Here is a 22,127-nt window from a genome sequence, read left to right as displayed (position 1 = left end):
GGGATTGTACGGAGGGGGTTGAAGCTTCTGGGCTGCCCCCTATTTACTTTTCTCTTTTTTTCTCCCTGCAACTGCTAGAGCAGGCTTGCATAGAGTATTATCAAACACAGTGCTATAGTGAAAGGAGGAAAAGGAAACACATAATCAATCCCCTTAGGAGCTGATTTCTTATTGTGTGTGTCATATATATATATGGCTTTGGTTAATTATTAAGTGTACTGTTTGTGGGGGGATGGGAACAGTGAGATGATTTTTTTTATTTTCCACTCTGGAAATATTTTCACCTTTTTCATGTCATTCAATATAGACAGTTTAAGACAAAGGAGAAGAGTCCCACTGTTTTAGCAGAGTTTGGCAGATGTTTTCTACTTGGCTTCTCTAGTCAAAAGACTTCTTGGCTTCTCTCTTATTTTTGTGCGTTCTTGTCATTTAATCGCCTTTGTTTTATTTGCAGGAGCTGTTGGAGTGCAAGGGAGTGTTATCAATCATAACGCCAGGTCCCAGGGTTCTACTTTGGACGGGGCCACCACAACCAGCACCAGCACCACTGCACCTGTGCAAGGTGGATCTGAAGCTGCTGTCACCCCAGGAACCCTTAGCCAGGGTAAATCAGTGGTAATCAGCACCATGGCAACAGCTTTATCTACCCGGAATGGTAAAATTGGGACCACGACAGTGCAGACCTTGAATGGGAGTAACGTAGTGATGAATTCTCACGCTGCTTTCTCGGCCACGCCTGTAACGGCAAACCCTACCGTAATCCCTGCTGTCACCCCTCTTGTTAACAATGGACCTGGAAATGTGGGGAAAGTCAGTACCGTTAACGCCGTCTTGCCATCCGCTTCAAATACCGTCATCCAGACTTCTTTTCTTGGCACTGGGGTGTCCTCCGCCTCTTCGCCCTCCCCAACGGTGATCTCCTCACAGCAGCCCCCAAGTATTGGAGCTGGGGGACCAACTGTAGCATTGGTGAGGCCACCCATTCACACAGCAGGACCCTCCGTGGCTGCAGCCACCCAGAATGGGAGCAATACTGTGATCAATTCGACCATCAACGTGGGGAGTTTTCCTCCTGCGGCTGTCGCTGCAGCCACCGTGGGGTCTGGTGTTTCCCTCCAGACCACCCTCGTGAACAGCCAGCCAGGTTCTGGGGTACCGGCTGCACCCGCCACACAGGTCATCAAATCGGAGTCTCCTAAAACTATTGTGCAGACGGTAACTCAACAGCAGACTCTGGCTGCTGGTGGCCAGCCCAGTACTACAGGGGGTAATATGATTATCGGGCAAACTATGCAAGCTGGCCTGCCCAACGTGGCCCCTAATCCTGGTGGGGTACCTCCTGCGCCTCCAGGCACCCCCACAGGCCTGGCTAAGGGTGCTACCAATACAGTAGCGCAGAGCTTACCAAGGACTCCGACGGCAACTACAAGTGGAATCAGAGCAACTTTGACTCCCACTGTTTTAGCACCTCGTCTGCCTCAGCCTCCTCAGAATCCAACAAATATTCAGAACTTTCAGTTGCCACCAGGTAAGGAAAGGCTTGAAGGAGTTTCCCCTCTCTCTTTTTCTGCGCTATTGGTGCCTATTGCTTAAAATGAAGCAAATGTTCTGGATTTTACTGTAAATGCAGGGTTGGACAGCTTGTTCTGTGAAGGTCTCTTTGGACATTGAGTTTACATGTGTTCTGTTCTGCATATTTCAATTAGTTGTAATTGGCATTATGCAGGTAGCTGTTCAGGAACCAGTTGATGGACATTTTGCAGCATCTGTAAATTTGAAATTGTTCTGGGTAGATTGCTCTGCTCTGATTGTATCTAGTCTGTTAGCAGCTTTTCCTTCAGGCATTCCTCTGCAACCATGAGGGCTAGAAACACAACTTTGCTAAAAGAAGCAAAATCTGAGATTCTTTGGATTCCAGTAGAAGCCTTATGAGTTGCACAGCTTTAAATCATATTGATGTTTTCCCCAGAGTAGTACATTGCATCCACATGGAGTGTGGTGTTTCAACTGACCAGAGCATGCTGGTATTGAACCCTAGGAGAGAATGCAGTGCTAGGTAAATTTTTACTTGAGTGTTAAGTGAGCAAAGCAGTAAACCTGCAGTACAGCAAAGTGCTTTACTACTGTGCTAAGCAAAGGAGATATGTCCTAGCATCTTCCTACTTCTCCTCTGTTTCAGCCTGCCACTGTTGTCACAGAAGCAGCAAAAAGCAAGTACAATTTAGGAGCAGATCTTTCTTTTTTCTCTTGATTAAAATGAAACAAAAAATGCTGCACTTATGGCCCTTGATGGTTTTTAAAACTGGCATGTCTGGAATAGCATTCCAGCCTCATTCTGTCCTCACATCACCCTGTTGTGGGTAGTGCTGAGGCACATGTAGTAGCTAAGATCATGTTTTAGTACTAAGAGGCAACGTGGGATGGAGCTTCTCTAGTCCAAGACCTAATACAAGGCTGGATTAATTTGATTCTGCTTTTCCTTCCTTATGATCCCAAAGTAGTATATCCTAAGGCTTCAATACCTTCAGTTTGTGACTTTAATTGAGATGTTTTAAATAATTACCCGTAGTAAAAATGGTGTGTCTAGCTTTCTCTTCTTACTGAGTATTTCATGGGCAACATTCTCTTCCAGATGTTGCCAGCCTTTCACAGTGATGCACCTTCCCCCTGACATTCTTTTGTGGTGTAGAAATATGACAGCAGTAATCTGAACTGGCTGTTTCAGACCTTTACACCTGCCAATTCCACCTGAATTCTACATGCCTATGAGGATATGCAGCTCTAATTGACACTTATAGTTGAATATTAGTATTCCCCCCACCCAAGTATTTCTTATTGCAAGGTGGCATTGCTACTGCACAAAGCACATCTAATTATTATTTTTCTTATTGCTACCTAATGAAATCAATGTGGCGCATGTGTTCTGTGTGCTTCATTTCAGTGGATCTCTGAGTAGCAAAGCCAGTATGTTGGTTGAAACATACTTGGCGATCTGCTCAGATTGATATGTTTATTGCATAAGAGAGACCAGCGGCCCTATTATATTGCTGTACTGTACTTTTCTTCTACAGTAGCATTTTGTATGCAGCAGCTGATGCTCTTGCTCAGTTCACTGATGGCTGCCTGTTAGATCCTCTATAGAGGCTGGCTAGATATTCAGAAAACTTAGGGTATTTGCATTGGACAGAAAGATACTGCATAGTAAGCTTAATTATGTCCACGGTTCAAGGCAGTCTTGAACTGTGCAAGAAAGCTTTCCACACCATGTAATTGCTGTTCTTCATTGCATTCTTAATTTGAAAGGGGGTGGGGTAGTATTCACCCTGCCTCTCCAAAAGTTCTGTCTTCATTTTCTTTCACATTATAAATGGCTTGTATAGAACAAGGGTGCTCAGCTGCTAAAAGAAGCAAAGTTCCATTCTGATAACAGAATTGCCGGGGTACAGTTTAGAAGGTAGGGAACATAGGAAGCTGCCTTGTACAAAGTCAGACCATTGGTCCATCTAGCTGAGTACACTGACTGGCAGCAGCTCCAGGATTTCAGACAGGTGACGCTTGCAGCCCTACCTAGAGATTCAGGGGATCAATCCTGGGATATTCTGTGTGTGAATGAGACACTGTAGCATGGTGCTATGGCCTGTCCCTGTTCCAGGCCTCCCAGTCAATGTGTTCCAGACCAAATATATCCCTATATTTCTGGCCCAACACAAAACCAAATAAACCTGGGCCTTTGTATTGGAGATGAACAATGCATCATGAATGTATTGATTTTACTGCCACAAGATGTGGAGAGGGCCACTAGCTTTCATAAGGCATAGATATACACAGGTTTTAACCATGTGGTTCTGAATCCATATTCATTTTCATTTGTTTTACCTAGCCACTTTGATTAGTGCCTTTCAGAGGGGAAAAGCGAGATTTTTTTGGTACTGTGTAAATTTAAAAAAATGGTGACAAGAAACGGGGGGGGGGGGACTGCTATCTTCATGCCCAGCTCTGGGGGTGGGATCTAACTGACCACTGTTGGAAACAGATTGCTAGACTAAGTGGACCTTGGTGTGATCCACCTGTGCTACTATTATGTTCTCATGCATGCCAAAGGCACAAACCCATTTTTCCTAAAAAGAGAGTGACTCTTTGAACATCATTTCATTTGACGTCATTTTCCTAGTTAGTAGGAGTTACAAACATATTGCAACAAATGCCCTCAAAACACAACAGCTTTTTCTGCACCGAAATCTTCAAGGGCAGGCCTTTGAAGCTTTGCTGAGGACTTTGCTGCCACTCTTTTCAGTTGCCTATTGAAATGTGAAAAGCTGCCCCTGTGGGGCTAGTAGTGCTGCAGAAAGAAGATCTTATCTAAAAACAACTTGTGAATGACCACGTGTACCTTTTCGATACATTCGTTTTGCGATTTTTAAAAGGCTGTCCATTTGCAAAAAATACACGTGCTCCAGATCATGACAAGTGTGGCTTGCTCTCTAGAAGATTTGGACTTGAGGGATGGCATTCAATTTCATTGTACTATGTACAATGACAATAAAGTATCTATCTATCTATCTACAGCAAAATCCAAAATCCACGCCTGTCTTGTGGGAGGAAAATTATGACTTCAGTTCTATGCACCTTTACTTGGATGTAAGCACCAGTGTACTCATTGGGTTTACTGCTGTATAAACACCCACAGGATCAGGGTGCAAATCACTCAGATGCAATTCTTATACTGTACTCATAATTTTTATAGTGTAAAAAAAAATACTTTGTACGCATACCGTACAAAGACGCAGTCAGTTTTATTGCTTAAATTATTTACAATATTTAATCATCACTTTTTAATGAAAATGCCCAAAGTGACATATAACCAAAGATTAGTATACAATACACAAGCACTTAAAAAGATAGAACCATTAAAAAGTTGCAATAAAACACAATTGCTGCTAAAAGTCAGATGGAATTAAGACACCAAAATGTTTTTCAGCAACTGCCAGGAAGCATATTACGCCCCCCCCACTCTGCTAAGCAAGAAGACCCTGAAGTTTGGGGGCTTGCCCATAGCTCAGTGTCAGAGGGCATATGCTTTTCATGCCCAAGGTCCCAGGTTAAATTCTTTGTACTAACAGTTAAAAGATCTCAGGTGGAAGGGCTTTGAGTTTAGAACAAGGTTACCAGATGTCCCCATTTCCCGGGGACAGTCCCCATACAAAATCTATTGAAGTTGAAAAGTGTCCCCTGATTTATTGAAAAAAAATCTGCTAACCTTAGTTTAGAAACTAATGTCTGAATTGGGTAATGGTGTTTATTCTTCTTTTGTGCTTGTGCATGTGCAATCATGAAGGGGAATCCTGTTGTTCTTTAGGACCATAAGAGCTGATTTATTGAGAGAGAGGGGGGTATGTAATGCAAGTTGCATTATCAAGAGGCTATAGCAAGTTTGTTCTCAGGTAGAGGAATATTCAGTATTTTATATATTTATTTGTTGCATTTAAATCCCGCCTTTTCTCCAAGGAGCTCAAGGTGGTGTACTCTGTCCTTGTTTAATCGCCATAACAGCCCTGTGAGGTAGGTGAGGCTGAGAGGCAATAACTGGCCCAAGGCCAATCAGCAAGCAGTGTTAGAAACTCAGATATATCAGCTAGGCTCCAAATAACCCTTAAACCAAGGTTACGGTTTCCTAAGATGGCTCTAAAGTCGTATTTTTCAAATGATGGACTGACTGTGATTGATTAATTATCTGTTAAACATCTAGCTAGTTCAGATGACAACCTTGAGGTAGGTTAAGTGCTTTGATCCAGGGACAGTCCACGTATATATTGGCCTATTCCTGCCTCTTTTTTCTTAATAGTGATAGCTGCTGCTCAGGCTGCACAGAAAAAAGCATTTTGGTTTCTGAAATTCCAAAAAGGAAGGGAAAAAGTCGGTGCGTCCTATGGAGTGAATGTGTGAGCGAGAGCCGCGCGCAGCGGGAAACCAGCTCTCGGGCTGATTCCGTGACAGCGAGAGAGGAGAGACGGAAGGGAGCCCCTTCCGCCTCTCCTCCCAGCTTCCATCCTTCCTTCCATCCTTCCTCCCCCCCCCACCCCTTCCTTCCCTCCCTCCCTCATTCAACTTGAATAAAATATGGGGGGGGGCAGGTAAGCCTCACCTCACATACCGTATCAGCCTTTCTCAACCTGTGGGTCCCCAGATGTTGTTGAACCACAACTCCCATTGCCCCTAGCTAGCAAGGCCAGAGCTCTGGGATGATGGGAGTTGTAGTCCAACAACATCTGGGGACCCACAGGTTGAGAACTGCTGCAATTGATCTCAAGACAAAATGCATGCACACTATATGAATGACAATGCCCATCAGCATGGGGCGGGGGACACACAACTTCCTCAAATATTTAATGGGGGGGGGCAAAGGCACCTAGGCCTCTAGGAGTTGGCTGCTATGCCTAGGACAATTCAAGAAAGCATTTTTTTCTTGTTTTCCTCTAAAAACTAGGTGCGTCCTATGGTCAGGTGCGTCTTATGAAGCGAAAAATACGGTACAGTGGTACCTCGGTTTATGAACACAATTGGTTCCGGAAGTCTGTTCATAAACTGAAGCGAACTTTCCCATTGAAAGTAATGGAAAGTGGATTAATCCGTTCCAGACGGGTCCGCGGAGTACTCAACCTGAAGCGTACTTAACCCGAAGCGTGGGTGTAATTGATTCCGGAAGTCTGTTCATAAACTGAAGCGAACTTTCCCATTGAAAGTAATGGAAAGTGAATTAATCCGTTCCAGATGGGTCCGCGGTGTTCGTAAACCGAAAATTCGTAAACCGAAGTGTTCATAAACCGAGGTTCCACTATATTTGTGTGTGAAAACACTCCTGATCCAATGATCCCAAGGCATGCACCTCCAGATGGTGGAGATGTCAGGCACCATCCTGGCACATGGGCATTTTCACTTGGTTGCAAGTGGTTGATAGCCAGGTGCAGAACACGCCTGGCTAATTTGGAACACTGCAAGTGAGAATTTGAACCCAGGTCTCGCATGTCCTAGTCTGATGCTCTGCTACTATTATAACATACTGGCTCTGACACATCCTCTGACATTGCAGTTTAGTGTGCTGAAAACAGGATTCCTCAGCCAGGTGCTCCTTTGATGTTTTGGACTACAATTCCCATCAGCCCCAGCCAGCATGGTGAGTGGAGTTGTGGTCCAAATCCTTGGGAGGGGTACCAGGTTGAGGATGGCTAGCTTGAAATCATAAATGGCATTTTTGATATGTGCATATTACCAGGCAGAGAGGCCCCCTTTAATGAGAACATGAATTATTACTAAGTTCCATATTGTGAAGCACCTGCTCCCAAAGAAGGCACTGAAAATCTAGCTGGAGTGGGATTCAGAAAAGGGAAAAATGTAGCTGTTTTGCCTACTTGCCTACTACAACGTGCTTGCTAAGTGTAGCAGTGCTCATTGATGTGGGAGATGTGGGCCCAGAGCTACTTGGAGCTGAGCATTGCAGGGTAGGTAGCACACTTCTTTGTCCCAAATGGAACAGGTACTTAAACACCCTGAAGAAATGATAGACTAGGAAAACAACAGTGCTGAGAACTTTTTTCACTAGTTGTCCAGAAAAGCTGCACACTTAGGGTTCATTCATCCCCCCCCCAAAAAAAATGGAGTGAAATTTGAGGGGGAGTAAAAAGCTTGAGATTGGGCAGTGGGAACGTCAAGCTAAGGAATACTAGCTACTAAGCATCAATAAATCTAAAATGCAAATTGGAAGCTATTTCTGGAGGCTAGAAATTTTAAACTCCTGGAATACTATCCCTAGAATAGATCCAGGTAGACAGAGATAAATCATACATATATAGAATAGCTCGTTTGTTTTCAAATGGCACCTCCCCTTTTGCTTGGAAAGATTCCCTCCCCACCCCCCCAAAAAACACCTTAAAGTATTTTTATCTTTGCTACATCTTGAACTGTTGGATAGAATAGGCTTGTAGCTCAGATATTGTTTTCTTGGCGAGGTTGGGAGGTTTCATTTTGCTTTATATGGTACCTAACTGGTCATGAGATCAGAGCTGTCAGTTAGTGTGTGGTTTGTTTGAAGTCTCTCCTGGACCAGATAATTTAGCTGATTGGCTCATGTTATTTGCGTTTTGATTTATCAGAGCCTGGTGTGAAGTCTTGTTTCTTGTATATTGTGCGGTACACAATGTGGGTTCTGGGTTAATATTTGGAGTGGGAGGGATGGCTCTGTTTTGCAGATGAATTTTTATTTAATTTTGACTCTTGTAGGGGGTTGGACTTTCATTCTTTGCTGAGTTTTTGTGAAGTGCAAAACTGCAAGATACTTGGGGTGGCACATGATACTGTAAATCTCTGGAGCTTCTGCATAATGCCTCACTTATGCATGATATAGCCATAAATCTGCACAAAGCAGCGTTAAGGTTTTCTTTCTGAAAAAGCTGCCACTCACTTCTAGGGCTGTCTTTTGAGCGTCCTCTAGTCTCTTCTGAGAGTACAATAAATTTAGGGACTTAAGTTCATTATTAACATAACAACTAACATTGCACATATTCCACTGAAGAAAGTGTTTCTTGAACTTCTTGAAGTAGCAAGAAATTCTGAAGGATTGGACCCTGAAATATTTTAACATGGGTCAATGAAGTTAGCAGAATGTTTATTTGCTCATTTTTATCGGGAGCGCTCATCTTTTACAGTAGTTGCTCCATGCAATTATATTTTCGTACAAAAGTAGGCCCTAAAAATACCCCATTTTCTGTCCCCATTTATCACCATGCCCTTGCCTCCTCCAATACTTATCAGACCTAGGCCTCATTTAAAAGTGATGTCCAAAGTAATAATGCAATCAGGGCACCAGCTGCTATGTGTGCAGATTTGGCCTACAGGTGTGATTCCTGTCCGGATTGTGGATTCCTCTTGTGCTAGCACAGTGCATGTGTAGGCAAGGATGTGAAGATCAAACCCCACATTTCTTCCACGAAGCCTTTGACTCTTAGCCCATATTTAACCCCCAGTTGAAATAATACCTAAGTACATCTAATCGAATTTGTAGGTATTAATTTCTGTTTATTTCCTCTCTGTACTTCCCTTTTCTCTGTAGTCTTCATCACTGCCAACACTGTAAGCTATATAGTTTCAAATTTGCCGTTTCCTCCTATTTATTCTGTAAAACATTGTTTGTGACTGTATATTATTATTAGCAGTCATGCTCTTCCCCGCCCCCATAACGAATTAACAATCTTTAGCTCTTTTCTCCAAAAGAATTGGGGTTAGTTTTTAATATCAAATGTACAGAGAGATTAAGTGCCTGGTCTCTTGGGCTGCAAGAGGTTTCATGCTATGGTCTAGCAGTTGTTAATATTTTAATCAACTCAGTGAAGCGTTGGCTCCTAAAATTTTTAGAGTGGCTGCTAGGTATTTGTGAGGGACAGGGGATACCGGGAGCTCCCTCCCATCTTAAGTTCCAGCCCATCCCCAAGCGCTGGGGAAAGCAGGGAGAGTTCCGCCTCCAGCGGAGAATCAGGAAGTGGTGTCCGAGGCTCAGGCAAGGTAGCGGAGCCATTGACCAAGGTGGGACAGGAAGGGGGGAGCAAGGGGGGAAGGCCAGTCCCGCCGACCCCGGAATTGCGCAAGAAACGTCGGGGGAAGAGGCTGGGTCTCCCCAAGCTTCTTTGCTGGAGGAAAACGCGCCAACCTCCATTCGGAGGTACTGACACCTGACAGACAACATGTATATAGATCACTCTGAGCACTGTAAATAATCAGCACTTAATAAAAGCCTGAAAGGACTATGCTGTGAGGAGTCGTTACTCTAGAGTAGCCGCATAAGCATCTCTGACAGTATTGAAAATATGTTTTCGGCCCCGAACAAAGAATGATTGTGAATATAATGTCTTTGGGGAGTTAGAGAAGAAAAGATTGTTAAAAGATTTGTCAGGTTACACCAAGTAGAAACCCATTGTCTCATTTAGATGGCTTAAGTTGCATGGTGGAGTTCTAATGCACAAAAGGTATCGTGTTAAACAATGGTCCCAAACTGGAACATGCAAGACAAAGTTCAGACTTTTTGTGGGAGAGGATTCTATGTAAACTGGACACTTTCTATGGCTTCCTCAGCAGCAGCCCCCCCCCCACCCAGCCAGGTCTTCCAACTGTCCTTGCCTCAACTGAATCACCAAACTGCTTCCACAGATGTAAAGAGCAATTTGTGTGTGCTTGGTATGTCGAGGGAAGCTATGAATATGGGCAGGGTAGTTATACAGTATTTTGTTTCTAGCAAAATGTAAGCAGCATCTCACTTGGTAAACCTTTTTAGTGGTTTCTCTTACACTCATTGTTCCCCACTCCCCAAGTCTTGGCACTTCCCTGAGAAATTAGATGATTGCTCCAGTACTGCATGTTATTTCTTGGATGCTGTACTTAACATGTGCTTATGGTTGACGCTGCCCCGATTGCTGTTCATGCTATTCCTGGGTCACATGGAGGCTTCTGACCACATGGTTCTTTCTAATGGCATGTTAAGCAATACACAGGTGAGAATCTTTGCACACACTGGACTCTGCATGGGAGCAACCATTGAAGAGATGCTGATCATGGTGGTACCGTGCAGGAATGCATAAAGGGAGACTAAGGTACCCCTGCTGCATTTGTCTCTTGTTAGTAGGAAGTCTACGACATACTAGTGGTTGAATTAAATGAGAACATGCAGGCCGACAGCTGCCTGCCTCTAGCCCAGGCATCCCCAAACTTCGGCCCTCCAGATGTTTTGGACTACAATTCCCATCTTCCTCAACCACTGGTCCTGTTAGCGAGGGATCATGGGAGTTGTAGGCCAAAACATCTGGAGGGCCGCAGTTTAGGGATGCCTGCTCTAGCCTAAAGAGGGATCTGCAAGAAACACTTTGAGGTCGAATGTGAAAGGTGTGGATCAAACAAGAGTGTGTGTGTGTGTGGGGGGGATAGCAGCAATTTTCTTGACTCTATACCGAAGGGTTTAATTTTATACCATAGCTCATTGATTTCTGAAATGATGAGGCATGGTAATGTTTAAAGTGTAGCATGTTGGGTTTTGAAATTATTCCTATGATGCATGTTATTGGATCAGTTGTCTTGGATGGAATGAGTGATGAGTTGTCAAGTTGCATAGAACTCTTGCTTTTCTGATGCACAGGAATAAGTTGCTGTTCAGCTTCAAAAAAAGTGTGTCCCAGACAAGCAGTATAAAAGCTATTACCATAGAACCTCTTTGAATCCTATTCGCTTTTCTGTGGGTACATGCAGCAGTCATGCTTATAATTGCCATGTTTGGTTTGGTTGGTTAGCAAGCTGATACTCTAATCCCACATTTTCCTCAAAAGAGTTCAGAGTGGCATAGGTGATCTTCCCAAATCTGGCGAACCAGAGCAGCGCACGGAAACGGCCTGTACCTTTCCGCCGGAGCAGTCCCTATTTATCTACTTGCACTTTGATGTGCTTTCGAACTGCTAGGTGGGCAGGAGCTGGGACCGAGCAACGGGAGCTCACCCCGTTGCAGGGATTTGAACCGCCGACATTCTGATCAGCAAGCCCTAGACTCTGTGGTTTAACCCACAGCGCCAACTGGGTCCTTGCCAAACATTAGACTTTGCAAATCATTTGTATGATTGGATGTGTCAAGTTTTAGACATATTGCCCATATCATAAGCTGTATTTGTTTAAGTGGGGCATAAATGGGAGGGCAGGAGAGAACCCTACCTGAGTAAAAATAAAATAAAATAGTGAGGTGTGGAAGGATTCAGAATGGCTTTGATGTGGCATAGGTGATCTTCCCTTTTAATCTTCACAACAGCCCTGTGAGGTAGTTCAGGTGCAGAGAGTGACTGACCCTATGCCATTCAGAGTTTGGTGGTTGAGTAGGGATTTGAGATTTGGTACCTTCCCAGTCTGAGTCTGACGCTCTAACCACTGTGTGACACTGGCTCCCATCTGTGAGAAAGCAGCTTTCTTATGTATTGGTGTGTAGTAGTAAGGAAGCTTGTGAGCTTCTTTGAAACATCTGAGGCATAACTAGAGTGTCTAAGAAATTTTTCCCAAAAATACAGTTGCCCCATAGCACCTATAGAAGCTTGTAAGAAGAGAGGAGATAGATATGAATGAGGAAAGTGGGCTGAAATCACTTGTTGACATGTGATGTTAGGCCTGAGTTTTGCCACCTTCTATGCACACACTTGGCTTCACTATTTGGAGTTTGTATCCTCCACTTAAAAAAGCAAAGCAAAGCAAAGCAAATTGAGGTATTACATTGTTGTTTCTAGAGGCCTGGACATGCAAATACACAAATTTACAAGCCAATCATTACCTCAACAATATCGGGACTAGCATCCTTGTTGTGAGTTTCCCACCTGCTGGTTATATCCTGAGGCAAAACTCAGTTGTGAGTTTGAGACCATTATGCAAGGAATTTTCCCAGTTCTGATCCACACTAGGAGTGACCATCAATAGGGGCAGGGAAAAATCAAAAGGTGTGAAATCCGCTTAATGAAGATTCATCTTGTATCAGGTCCCCCGTCCCCCCAATTTCTACGGTAGGTTCTAAGTAACCCTTAGCTCTTCTGGAATCATAGCTGCCAAGTTATCCCTTTTTTTAAGGGATTTTCCCTTATGCTGAATAGGCTTCCTCGCGAGAAAAGGGAAAACTTGGCAGCTATGTCTGGAATTTATATACCAAGGGGGAACAACTTTTTTAGCATTCAGGCATCTCAGAATTGTGCCTTAAGATGATTGCAATTTGAGTATTTGCCAAACATTAAAGGTAAAGGGGCCCCTGACCATCAGGTCCAGTTGTGTCCAACTCTGGGGTTGCGGTGCTCATCTCGCTCAATAGGCCGAGAGAGCCAGCGTTTGTCTGCAGACAGCTTCCGGGTCATGTGGCCAGCATGACAAAGCTGCTTCTGGCGAACCAGAGCAGCGCACAGAAACGCCCTTTACCTTCCCACCGGAGCAGTCCCTATTTATCTAATTGCACTTTGATGTGCTTTTGAACTGCTAAGTGGGCAGGAGCTGGGACCGAGCAACGGGAGCTCACTCCGTTGCAGGGATTCGAACCGCCGACATTCTGATCAGCAAGCCCTAGACTCTGTGGTTTAACCCACAGCGCCACCTGGGTCCTTGCCAAACATTAGACTTTGCAAATCATTTGTATAATTGGATGTGTCAAGTTTTAGACATATTGCCCATATCATAAGCTGTATTTGTTTAAGTGGGGCATAAATGGGAGGGCAGGAGAGAACCCTACCTGAGTAAAAATAAAATAAAATAGTGAGGTGTGGAAGGATTCAGAATGGCTTTGACGTGGCAGCTGTTATGTGAATTGCCTTTAAAACACTGTTGTGGTAGAAATCACAAGGTGTGAGAAAGGCAGCTTGTTTGTCTTGCCTGTCTGATCCTTGGTACTTAACTCATGATACTAAATAGTGCAGGGACATGCAGGGACACTTTGGGTAAAGTGGCAACTGGGCATACTTCTTGGAGGCAGGAGATTCTGCAGCACCTTGATGAGCATGCCTTGAAGAGTGTACAGGAAACCACCCATGCAATACCCCTGACAGATGCTCCAGATCAGGCATCCCCAAACTGCGGCCCTCCAGATGTTTTGGCCTACAATTCACATGATCCCTAGCTAACAGGACCAGTGGTTGGGGAAGATGGGAATTGTAGTCCAAAACATCTGGAGGGCCGAAGTTTGGGGATGCCTGCTCCAGATCATCACCTGCCTGCAAGGAGCTATCCAGCTGGTGGGGTGGAAAGACCACCAGCATTCCTAAGAGAGTGGCCACCTTTGGATGATCAAATCTCTGCTTATAAGCATGAACATTATACTGTACACCTTTCACTCCCCACCTCGTTGTGTGAGTGGTTTTGCCTTTGAAGCAGGAAACTGTGATGATGAATGGTTTCTAAACAAGCCAGATTATATGAAGCCAAAAGGTTTAGAGTTGCTTTTAAGAAGCCGGCTTGTTTGGAAGCCATTAACTATTGCTCCTTTTTCAGATATGTTGGGAAGCTATGGTTGATGGCAGCTTTCTGACATATTTGCTTGCTCATACAAAGGGAAGAGTGAGGTGGGAGCAAAGGAGCTGGGTTTTTATTAAGATGAGCTTTGATGGTCTGAACGTGGCTGTTGCGTCAGGTGTGGAGGTGCCCAGGGGAAAAAGAGGTTGGTAGCTAAAAGTCAGTATAATCCCAGACATGCACCTGAAAATTCTGGTAATTTACCCTGACCTTTGCAGGATATTATTTACATTTATTGCTGTTCAGTGGTTTTGGTTCAGAAGGTGCCATCCTTTCTCAGAAAGAGATGCAGTACTGTATTAGCTGCATGAGTAAAAGGGCCACTAGGTGGTATTGTGAAGAGAATAGGAGAGGAGTTAACTTAATAGAAGTGGGTATTTAAGTGAAATAAACTGCATGTGGGAGCAGGATCTTTGTGACATTATCGTTAATTTCCCTAGGCCAGGGGTGCCCTCCAGATGTGGTGGACCATGGCTCCATCAGTGCTTGCCACCATGGCAGTGGTCAGGAGTAGTGTTAGAAACTCGGATATATAAGCTAATTGCCAAATGGCACCTTTAACCTAAGTTATGGTCACCACAAGAGAATGTCTAGGTGCCCTTTTTTTTACTGTGAAATTTTATATTATTAATTTCATTTCTAGACCGCTTTATATTTTAAAGGGGGGAAATCTCAAAGCAGTTTACAACACATTAAAACATCAAATAAAACAATCTAGAATAAAACAAATTCAAGCTTCAAGGAAAATATTTCAGATCTTTCTCTAAGTGATACTTTGCTTTCCCCATGTTTATTTACCTACTTAATTTTTTATAGCTGGCCCCATAACAGAAGTACTCAAGTCAGTGGTATAGTGGTTAGATTGTCGGACTTAAGACCTGGTAGATCAGGGTTCAAATCCCCGCTCAGTCATGAAGCTCATAGGGTGACCTTGGAGTCAGTTGCAACCTTTTAACCCACCTCACAGGGTTGTTGTAGGGATTAACTGGGGTGTGTGATTGAACCATGTACTCTTTGGAGAAAAAGGTGAGAAATAAATGCAATAAATAAGCTCTTCTGCTTACCTGCTTAAGAAAGCTGGAGGGGCAAGCCCGATGGAGATGTCAGTCGCCAACCTGGCATTCAGAGATCTCCATGTGGTTGCAACTGGACCTGTGCCAGTCGCAAAACACACCTGGCTACTTTCTAACACTGGTACCACGTTGTGTACCCCTGCTGTTTAGGTTAATTTGGCTGGGCAGTGAGGGCAAAATAGGCTTTACATTATTCGGCTTTTTATGTAAATAACTACATTGGGCTCTTACAAACATAATGGAAGTTATCTCTTCCAGGGGTCAGCAAACTTTTTCAGCAGGGGGCCGGTCCACTGGCCCTCAGACCTTGTGGGGGGCTGGACTATATTTTGAAAAAAATATATGAACGAATTCCTATGCCCCACAAATAACCCAGAGGTGCATTTTAAGTAAAAGGACACATCTACTCATGTAAAAACATGCTGATTCCCAGACCGTCCGTGGGCCGGATTTAGAAGGCGATTGGGCCGCATCCGGCCCCCGGGCCTTAGTTTGGGGACCCTTTTTTAGCCATGGTTAATATGCTTTTTATCATCTGTCTTTGATACAAGTTTTCTCCACTTACAAAGACTTTCCTGAAGATCTCGGATATTGGCCAGGGATATAGTTGATCAGATGGTCCTTGAGATATCACAGACCCAAGTTGTTAAGGGCCTTTTAAATTAATGCACAGAACCTTTAATCTGGCCTGGTGACATGGGCAGCCAGTGCAATATTTTAAGCATCAGGCGTTTGCTTTTTAACTACAGTTAACAGAGGTGGCAGTGACACTTAACCTTGCTTTAGTAGGGAGTATTTGCCCTAGGTAGAAAGTATGTTGTACCGAGGCCTACTCCCAGTCTCGTAACCAAAATTAAGAGATCAACTCTGTCATATAAAGGAAGTGCATTTTAGGTTTATTAAACATATGTCTTGGTCACCACGTATATTTTCAGAGTTACTGGAAGCTAAAACTAGCTGGTGTTTGTGGTATATTTCCTGTTGCCCACCATAGAGAATCATAGAATTGTAGAGTTGGAAGGGACTCCAAGGGTCATCTAGTCCAACCCCCTGCAATGCAAGGATTCTGCCCACAGCTTTCCCTGAGTGGGCTCGAACTGCCAACCTTCTGGCTAACAGCCACGCCAACCCATTACGCCACAAGAGGGCTGGATCAGATTTGCCTCCTTCTTGGTAAAACTATGCTGAAGTGCTTGACTTCCAAACCTGCAGGTTAAGTATGAAGTCTCTGTTTATATCAGATTCTGGTCTGGCTAGCTTTGTTCACAACAGCAGAATGGAAAATTTCAGTGTTAAGTGAAAGCTTTAACTTCTAAACAAATTGATGGCTCTAATCTGAGACTCCTGAGGGTTTTCAAAAAGGAAAGGACCCCCCCCCCCCGGCAAGCTTTGCTCATAGAGACTACAGCTTAAGATAGCACTTGAATATCTGCTTAAACCCCCTTTTAAGCAGCAGTACTGTGGGCATGTCACTTCTTAAAATATGTACGTATATGAATTCTTTTGTAAGGATATACTATAAGGATATACAGTGGTACTTTGGGTTACAAACACGTCAGGTTACAAACGCTTCAGGTTACAGACTCCGCTAACCCAGAAATAATACCTTGGGTTAAGAACTTTGCTTCAGCATGAGAACAGAAATCGTGCTCTGGCGGTGCGGTGGCAGCAGGAGCCCCCATTAGCTAAAGTGGCGTCTCAGGTTAAGAACAGTTTCAGGTTAAGAACGGACCTCCAGAACGAATTAAGTTCTTAACCAGAGGTACCACTGTACTAGATTTGTATATATGCTATATATTAAGGATATACTATATTTGTTCCCATAAGTTTTCAATCGAGCTGGAAATGCCACTGATATATAATTTTTCTGCTTTGAAATATTTGCGAGCAAAGTTGCACCTATGCTGTGGATATGCCTAATATGGATAAATAAAAGAGGGGTAAACAAATTATCGGGGACATGGGTGGCTGTGTGGGTTAAACCACAGAGCCTAGGGCTTGCCGATCAGACGTTCGGCGGTTCGAATCCCCGCGACGGGGTGAGCTCCCGTTGCTCGGTCCCAGCTCCTGCCAACCTAACAGTTTGAAAGCATGTCAAAGTGCAAGTAGATAAATAGGTACCGCTACAGCGGGAAGGTAAACGGCGTTTCCATATGCTGCTCTGGTTCGCCAGAAGCGGCTTTGTCATGCTGGCCACATGACCTGGAAGCTGTACGCCGGCTCCCTCGGCCAATAATGCGAGATGAGCACCGCCACCCCAGAGTTGGTCACAACTGGACCTAATGGTCAGGGGTCCCTTTACCTTTTAAACAAATTATCAGCCTTTTATATTACCAGTCCTTGGAGGTCCAAGCCAGGTGATGGTGGTGGGCAGGTGCAGGTGTGCTGCAAAGGGCGGATTGCCTGCAAAGAAGATTCACCTTGGACTTTACTCCCACACACCATTCCTGCATGCTGCACCTAAGAGCTAGAATCATAGCATTATAGAGTTGGAAGGGACCTTGAGGATCATCTAGTTAGTACATTCCCCCCGCAATGCAGGAGTTTGCAGCTGCGACCTTGCTGTTATCATCACCACACTCTAACCAAGATGAGCTTACCTTTCCTGAGTCATGAAGCAGGAAGAAGGAACACAGGATAAAAAAAATTCAGTGCCCCCCAATTCATCCAAGACTTTATTTATCCAAGAGTGGGAGAGGGGCACCCTTGTAGGCTCTTTATTAGTGATTGTACTTCCCTTCCTGCAGTGTGCATATACTGACAGTTTAAATAATCTGTATCTTTGATGACTTGGTTACACCTGTTTGATTACATTCATAGTCTAACTCAGACACATTCATGTACCCATTCACAGAGTTGTAGAGTTGGAAGGGAGGGACTAGCTAGGCACTCCTAGATGACCTCATGTGGGGGTCATCTAGTCCAATCTCCTGAAATTCAGGTATTTTTTTCATCCAACATGGGACTCGAACCAGCGACCCTGAGAGTCTCATGCTTTACCGACTGAGATATCCTGAGTTCTTGCTTGCAAGTTCAAAACTACTAGTCTGCTGCTGGTGTCATTCTGGAAAGTTGCCTGGTTGTGTGTGGGTTACAAATAGGGCTGTGGTGTACAAAATTTGCTATCTAACAAAACCTCAACTTGTATTTTGAGGAATAGTGGTGGTTGAAGTCAAGTTTCTGTCTCTTACGTGGTTGCACATAATACTTTGAAGTGTGAGTAGTATGTTGTTATTATTAAATTTATATTCCGCTTTTCCTCCAAGGAGCTTAAGGTGGTACACATCGTTCTCTTCCGCTCTCTGTCACAACAACCCTGGGAGGTAACTAAAGATTGCAAGGCAGTGAAAGTCACAGCCTTATCTCGCCAGGTAGTATGTGTATTGGTAAGCAGCTTTTGAGGGATTCAAACAAGGACTTTTCAGCCCATGAGCAGAGATCCCTTTTTAAGTGGAGATGCAAGTGCTCCACAGCTCTACCACTGAGTTATGGACTTTCCCCCAACTTCCCATCTAGTCACGCATGGACAGTATCAATACGAACTAGAGATGTGAATACTCAGGGGAGAAAAGAAGAAAAATGGGAAATACTGTATAAAGGAAAAAAAACCCTCCCTGTTATACCCATTTTTCTCTGTACCTTCACATCTTTAGTGAACTTGTTTATCTGATTATGGATTTGTATCTGGCCAAAACAGCACCATCCACACACAATAGTGAGGTATCTGCTTGCTGAACAGGAACACTTCATACTGCAATGTTTGGTTACAGCTCTCACATACAGTGGTGCCTCGCTAGACGAAATTAATTCGTTCCACGGGTCTTTTCTTATAGCGAAAAATTCGTCTAGCAAATCCCATAGGAATGCATTGAATTTTTTTGAATTTTTTTTTGCCCATAGGAACGCATTAATTGAATTTCAATGCATTCCTATGGGAAATCGCGATTCGCTAGACGAATTTTTCGTAAAACGCATTCGTCTAGCGAGGCAAGCTCCGCTCGAAAAATCCTTTCGTTAAGCGGAAATTTCGTTAAGCAGGGCATTCGTTAAGCGAGGCACCACTGTACCCTATTTTAAATACTAAGATTGAAAAACGACAACACGTCTTCTTGATTGTGAGGTCTATTATTATTATTATTATTATTATTATTATTATTATTATTATTATTCCACCATTCAGGTGTAATTGTAAACAGGGCAGTTTACAATATTAAAACTCAAATATGCAACACGATAACAAACAAAAACAATACCCCCCCCCCCCGCACAGTTTGAAAGACCATAGATTGTTTTATTTAGCCAAAGGCCTTGGAGAAGAGGAATGTTTTTGCCTGGCATATAAATATGTCTAAGTCCCTACAAGTAGAAATCCTCCGTTCTGACATTCATGGGCTTCCCTTCCACTCCCCCAGTTCATTCTGCCTTTTTCCTTTTGCGTCTTAGATTCTTTTCCACCATGTTGTTAGTGTCCCAGATCTATGCAGCTGCGAGAGGGCTTTTTTAGTTCCACCTGTGCTGCTGTGTCAAGGAAACAGTAGTGCAAAGAGATTGCGGTTCCTCCACCAATCTGAAAAGGCGATTGGAGAACGAGAGAGAAGCTGTGCAACCGTTACTGTAGTTTTCCCAGACTGTAGAATGAACAGCTCCGTTCCTTGACTTTAAGGGCTGAAAGGAAGCTTTACACAGCATAGGGACCATGGAGGTGAGGGAAAGGAAGGGTGGGGTGGGGTGGGGGGAGAAAGAAGCAGCTCTCTGGGACTCTGGCAGTGCAACCTCAGGCTTCTTCCAAGGAATTACTTGTGCCACTTTGTAGACAGGACAGTGGAAAGTTTTAGACATATGCTAAACTTACCTTAAAAACCCCCCTCTCTTCTCTGCATAGCTGTGGTTTGTCCTCAATGTATAGTCAATATATCTCTTGCCCCATTTTCACACAAGATATGAGAACACACTTGCTCTTCTCCAAGAAATGTGACTTTTGTAAAGCCATAGAGCGAGTGCCCTTGAAGCACTTAGCTATTGACCTGAACGCACCGTAAGGAATTTGTTTATCTCTCTAGATGTAAATGGTATGCAAAATATTAATAGAACACTGAATATTGAAATGGCAGTGCACTCCTAATATTCACCCACCAAAGTTTATTCTTCTTTAGACTCCATGGCTGCTCAGTTCTACTTGTGTTTCTGTCAAGTGTAATTGTTTTGAAAATAGCTTGCCCCACATTTTAAAGGCTGACAGCTATGAAAGCAGCTCATTGTCATACAATTCACCGGAAAGGTGTGCTCCAGACATTAATTCTTCATTACTACAACCATAGCCTAGATTGTGTTAATTTAACTTAAAACCAACAATGTTATTGTGGCAGCAAAATACAAAATAAATAAAAATAGACCACACAGTATAGTGGACAGAATGTATGACTTGGATACCAGAACTGGGAGACTTGGGTTCAAATCCCTGCTAAACCATGACGTTTGGTGGGTGATTTGGGGACAATCACTCTCTTTTGACCTCCTTCTCAGCACTGTTGTGAAGGTGATGGGATGATATTTGTGTAAGGTCAGAAAGAAAGAATACAAATATGAAATGTATATTGCAACTGACAAGGTCAATTTGGGAGCCATAAGCATAGCTGCCAAGTTATCCCTTTTTTACAGGGATTTTCCCTTATGCTGAATAGGCTTCCTCGCGAGAAAAGCGAAAACTTGGCAGCTATGGCCATAAGGCAACTGCTCTTTGGTACAACCAATGGTCTTAATCCAGCAGGCTTGTACCTGGCTGCACCTGCATGTGTTTGGCAAGGCCTTTCAATTTGTTTTCAGTACTCCAAAACCACCCACCCACCACCTTCCCCAAGTTTTTGGGAATTTCTTTTAAAACTTGAGGGGGCAGAAACAATTGCTTCTCATGCTGCTCAGAAAGGAAGGCTGCTGTTTAGAAACAATTTAAAAAAGCTTCCCATGCAACAACACACCTGCAACTCTTTCTGCAGATTTTTTTAAGTTGAGGCCAGCCTTGGACTCTTAAGGAAATTGAGGAGATTTCTTCCTAGTCCAAACAGGAATGATCCTCGTATGGATCCTGTAGCATGCACAAAAGGTTGCTGCTGGAGCTGGGGAGGGAGGACTGTTGTATTCAGCAGAAAGCATGTGCTGTAGGGTGGGTTCTGGTCCAGGCATCACTCTGTGGTGGGGGGTGGAATTGGATGTAGATATTTCTGTACATCTCTGGATTAGGGGTTGTTACCAAAGCACAGTTGTTGTCCAGCCACAGTTGTTGTCCAGCCACAGTTGTTGCCTGGTGCCATCAGCTGTTGCACTGTGAGCACACGCAGGGTAAAAGTGAAACAACTGTGGTCAGCTAATCCAGAATATTGTGCCGGCATGTGTTGCTGCAGGAGCAGCAGCCACTATTGCTAGACATGCACAGTTGTGTTATGCAGAGCTGTCATGCATAGGTCTGAACTGACTGAACAGAGGCATGTTTCAGCATCCTAGAAGCACTTCTGCCAGCATAGCCCTGATTTACAGTTGTGCAACTGTACACATTGCCAGATCTGCTTCCTTTGCTTTCAAGGGCAGGATGAAGTAAAGGCCTGAATTGTATCTTGGCAAGAGCAGATCTCCCAGTTGTTCAAATGAACGAGCAAGTTTGACCCAGAAGCTTTTATAGAGGTCAGTCATATTGGTGCAAAGAGATTTCCTTGGTTGGTGTGACTGGTCTCTGTAGGGCTAGGCTACAGAATCTTTGCTTGACAGCCCTCACGTCTTCAAGAGTTGCTGTGGTCTTGAGTCCTGACAGCACCTAATGTTTTGCAGCAGTCCTTCACAATATTTATACAAGTAAATTTAAAGGACCCCTGGACAGTTAAGTCCAGTCAAACACGACTATGGGGTTGCAGTGTTCATCTCGCTTTCAGGCCAAGGGAGCCGACATTTGTCCACAGACAGCTTTCTGGGTCATGTGGCCAGCATGACTAAACTGCTTCTGGTGCAACGGAA

The 22,127-nt window shown here is 43.9% G+C and overlaps 1 protein-coding gene across 4 annotated transcripts in view; it reads left to right on the top strand.

Annotated features, from left to right (window-relative positions):
* Positions 1-22,127, top strand: part of TAF4 (TATA-box binding protein associated factor 4) — a 78,215-nt gene that overhangs the window by 2,143 nt on the left and 53,945 nt on the right. For all 4 annotated transcript variants that reach the window (XM_060277332.1, XM_060277333.1, XM_060277331.1 and 1 more), the window contains exon 2: positions 455-1,528. In XM_060277332.1, coding sequence (XP_060133315.1) covers positions 455-1,528 — 1,074 coding nt within the window. The remainder of the gene's footprint in view (positions 1-454; positions 1,529-22,127) is intronic.

The sequence above is a fragment of the Zootoca vivipara genome, chromosome 7 (assembly GCF_963506605.1).
Source record: "Zootoca vivipara chromosome 7, rZooViv1.1, whole genome shotgun sequence".
In the NCBI taxonomy this organism is placed as follows: Eukaryota; Metazoa; Chordata; class Lepidosauria; order Squamata; family Lacertidae; genus Zootoca; species Zootoca vivipara.
Note: the sequence above shows the minus strand (reverse complement) of the source record. Positions and strands in the feature narration are given on the sequence as shown.